Source organism: Dendrobium catenatum, unplaced genomic scaffold (genome assembly GCF_001605985.2).
Source record: "Dendrobium catenatum unplaced genomic scaffold, ASM160598v2 original_scaffold_198851, whole genome shotgun sequence".
Taxonomy (NCBI): Eukaryota; Viridiplantae; Streptophyta; class Magnoliopsida; order Asparagales; family Orchidaceae; genus Dendrobium; species Dendrobium catenatum.
In genome coordinates, this window is record NW_021517268.1 from 1 (window position 1) to 842 (window position 842).

At 40.9% G+C, this 842-nt stretch overlaps 1 protein-coding gene across 1 annotated transcript; it reads left to right on the forward strand.

The window, feature by feature from the left end:
* The first annotated feature begins 112 nt into the window (after positions 1 to 112).
* On the forward strand, positions 113 to 608 carry LOC110097472 (acyl-coenzyme A thioesterase 13-like). The gene is made up of 2 exons (XM_020823845.2): positions 113 to 341; positions 429 to 608. The coding sequence occupies exons 1-2, from the start codon at positions 168 to 170 to the stop codon at positions 591 to 593; spliced, it is 339 nt and encodes a 112-aa protein (XP_020679504.1). The 5' UTR covers positions 113 to 167; the 3' UTR covers positions 594 to 608.
* The last annotated feature ends 234 nt before the right edge of the window (positions 609 to 842 follow it).

Sequence of the window (842 nt, forward strand, 5' to 3'; positions counted from 1 at the left end):
AACAAATATTAAAATTTTATTTCTAATTATAAATTAAATTTTAAAATAAATAATCAAATAATTCAACAAAATTTAATCAAATTTAACATCTATGATCAAACAGCCTTTAACCAAATACTTGAGTTAAATCAAACAGCCCATATTTTCGCCTGTTCCGTCCTATTGAAATGGACCTGGAGGCGGTGAAGCGTTCGCTGGAGCTAGCTGGTGGCGGCGTGACTCTCCTAGCCGCCGGCCTTCCAGAGAGGTTCTTTGAAACCTTCGTCCTCCACGGCCTCAGTATCGATCTCATTGAGCGTGGCCATGTCATCTGCTCAATGACCGCGCCACCCCGGCTTCTTGTCATTTCATCGGAAACCTACTTCTCATTCTTTCCGTAGGAATCGTTCTGCGCTGCATCTGAGCAATTCCCTTGGATATTTTTTCAGAACTCTCGCGGGTTATTGCACGGCGGATTGATGATAACACTAGTGGATTTGGTTGGCTCTGCGGTGTTCTACAGTGCTGGACTTACTACAAGTGGCGTCTCCCTTGAGATCAACATATCCTATGTGGACGTAGCCTATATCGATGTTGGTGATTCTCTTTGCTAAAATTTTGGTGTTTTTGACTTTGTTTTTCTTTAATCAGTCTGTGATATGGGGTTATCTTTTCATTTAGGGGCTTTGGTAGCACATAGGATTTCACTAAATAAGAGAGAATGTGTTTTAATACCATTTACTGTCCCCACGTTCCAAGCAAAACACTCGAGAAAACCCGACTCAATTACATATGAATAATATAGAATGTGTTTTAATGCCATTTTCTGTATCCACGAAATCCTTTTTTTTTGGGGGGGGGGG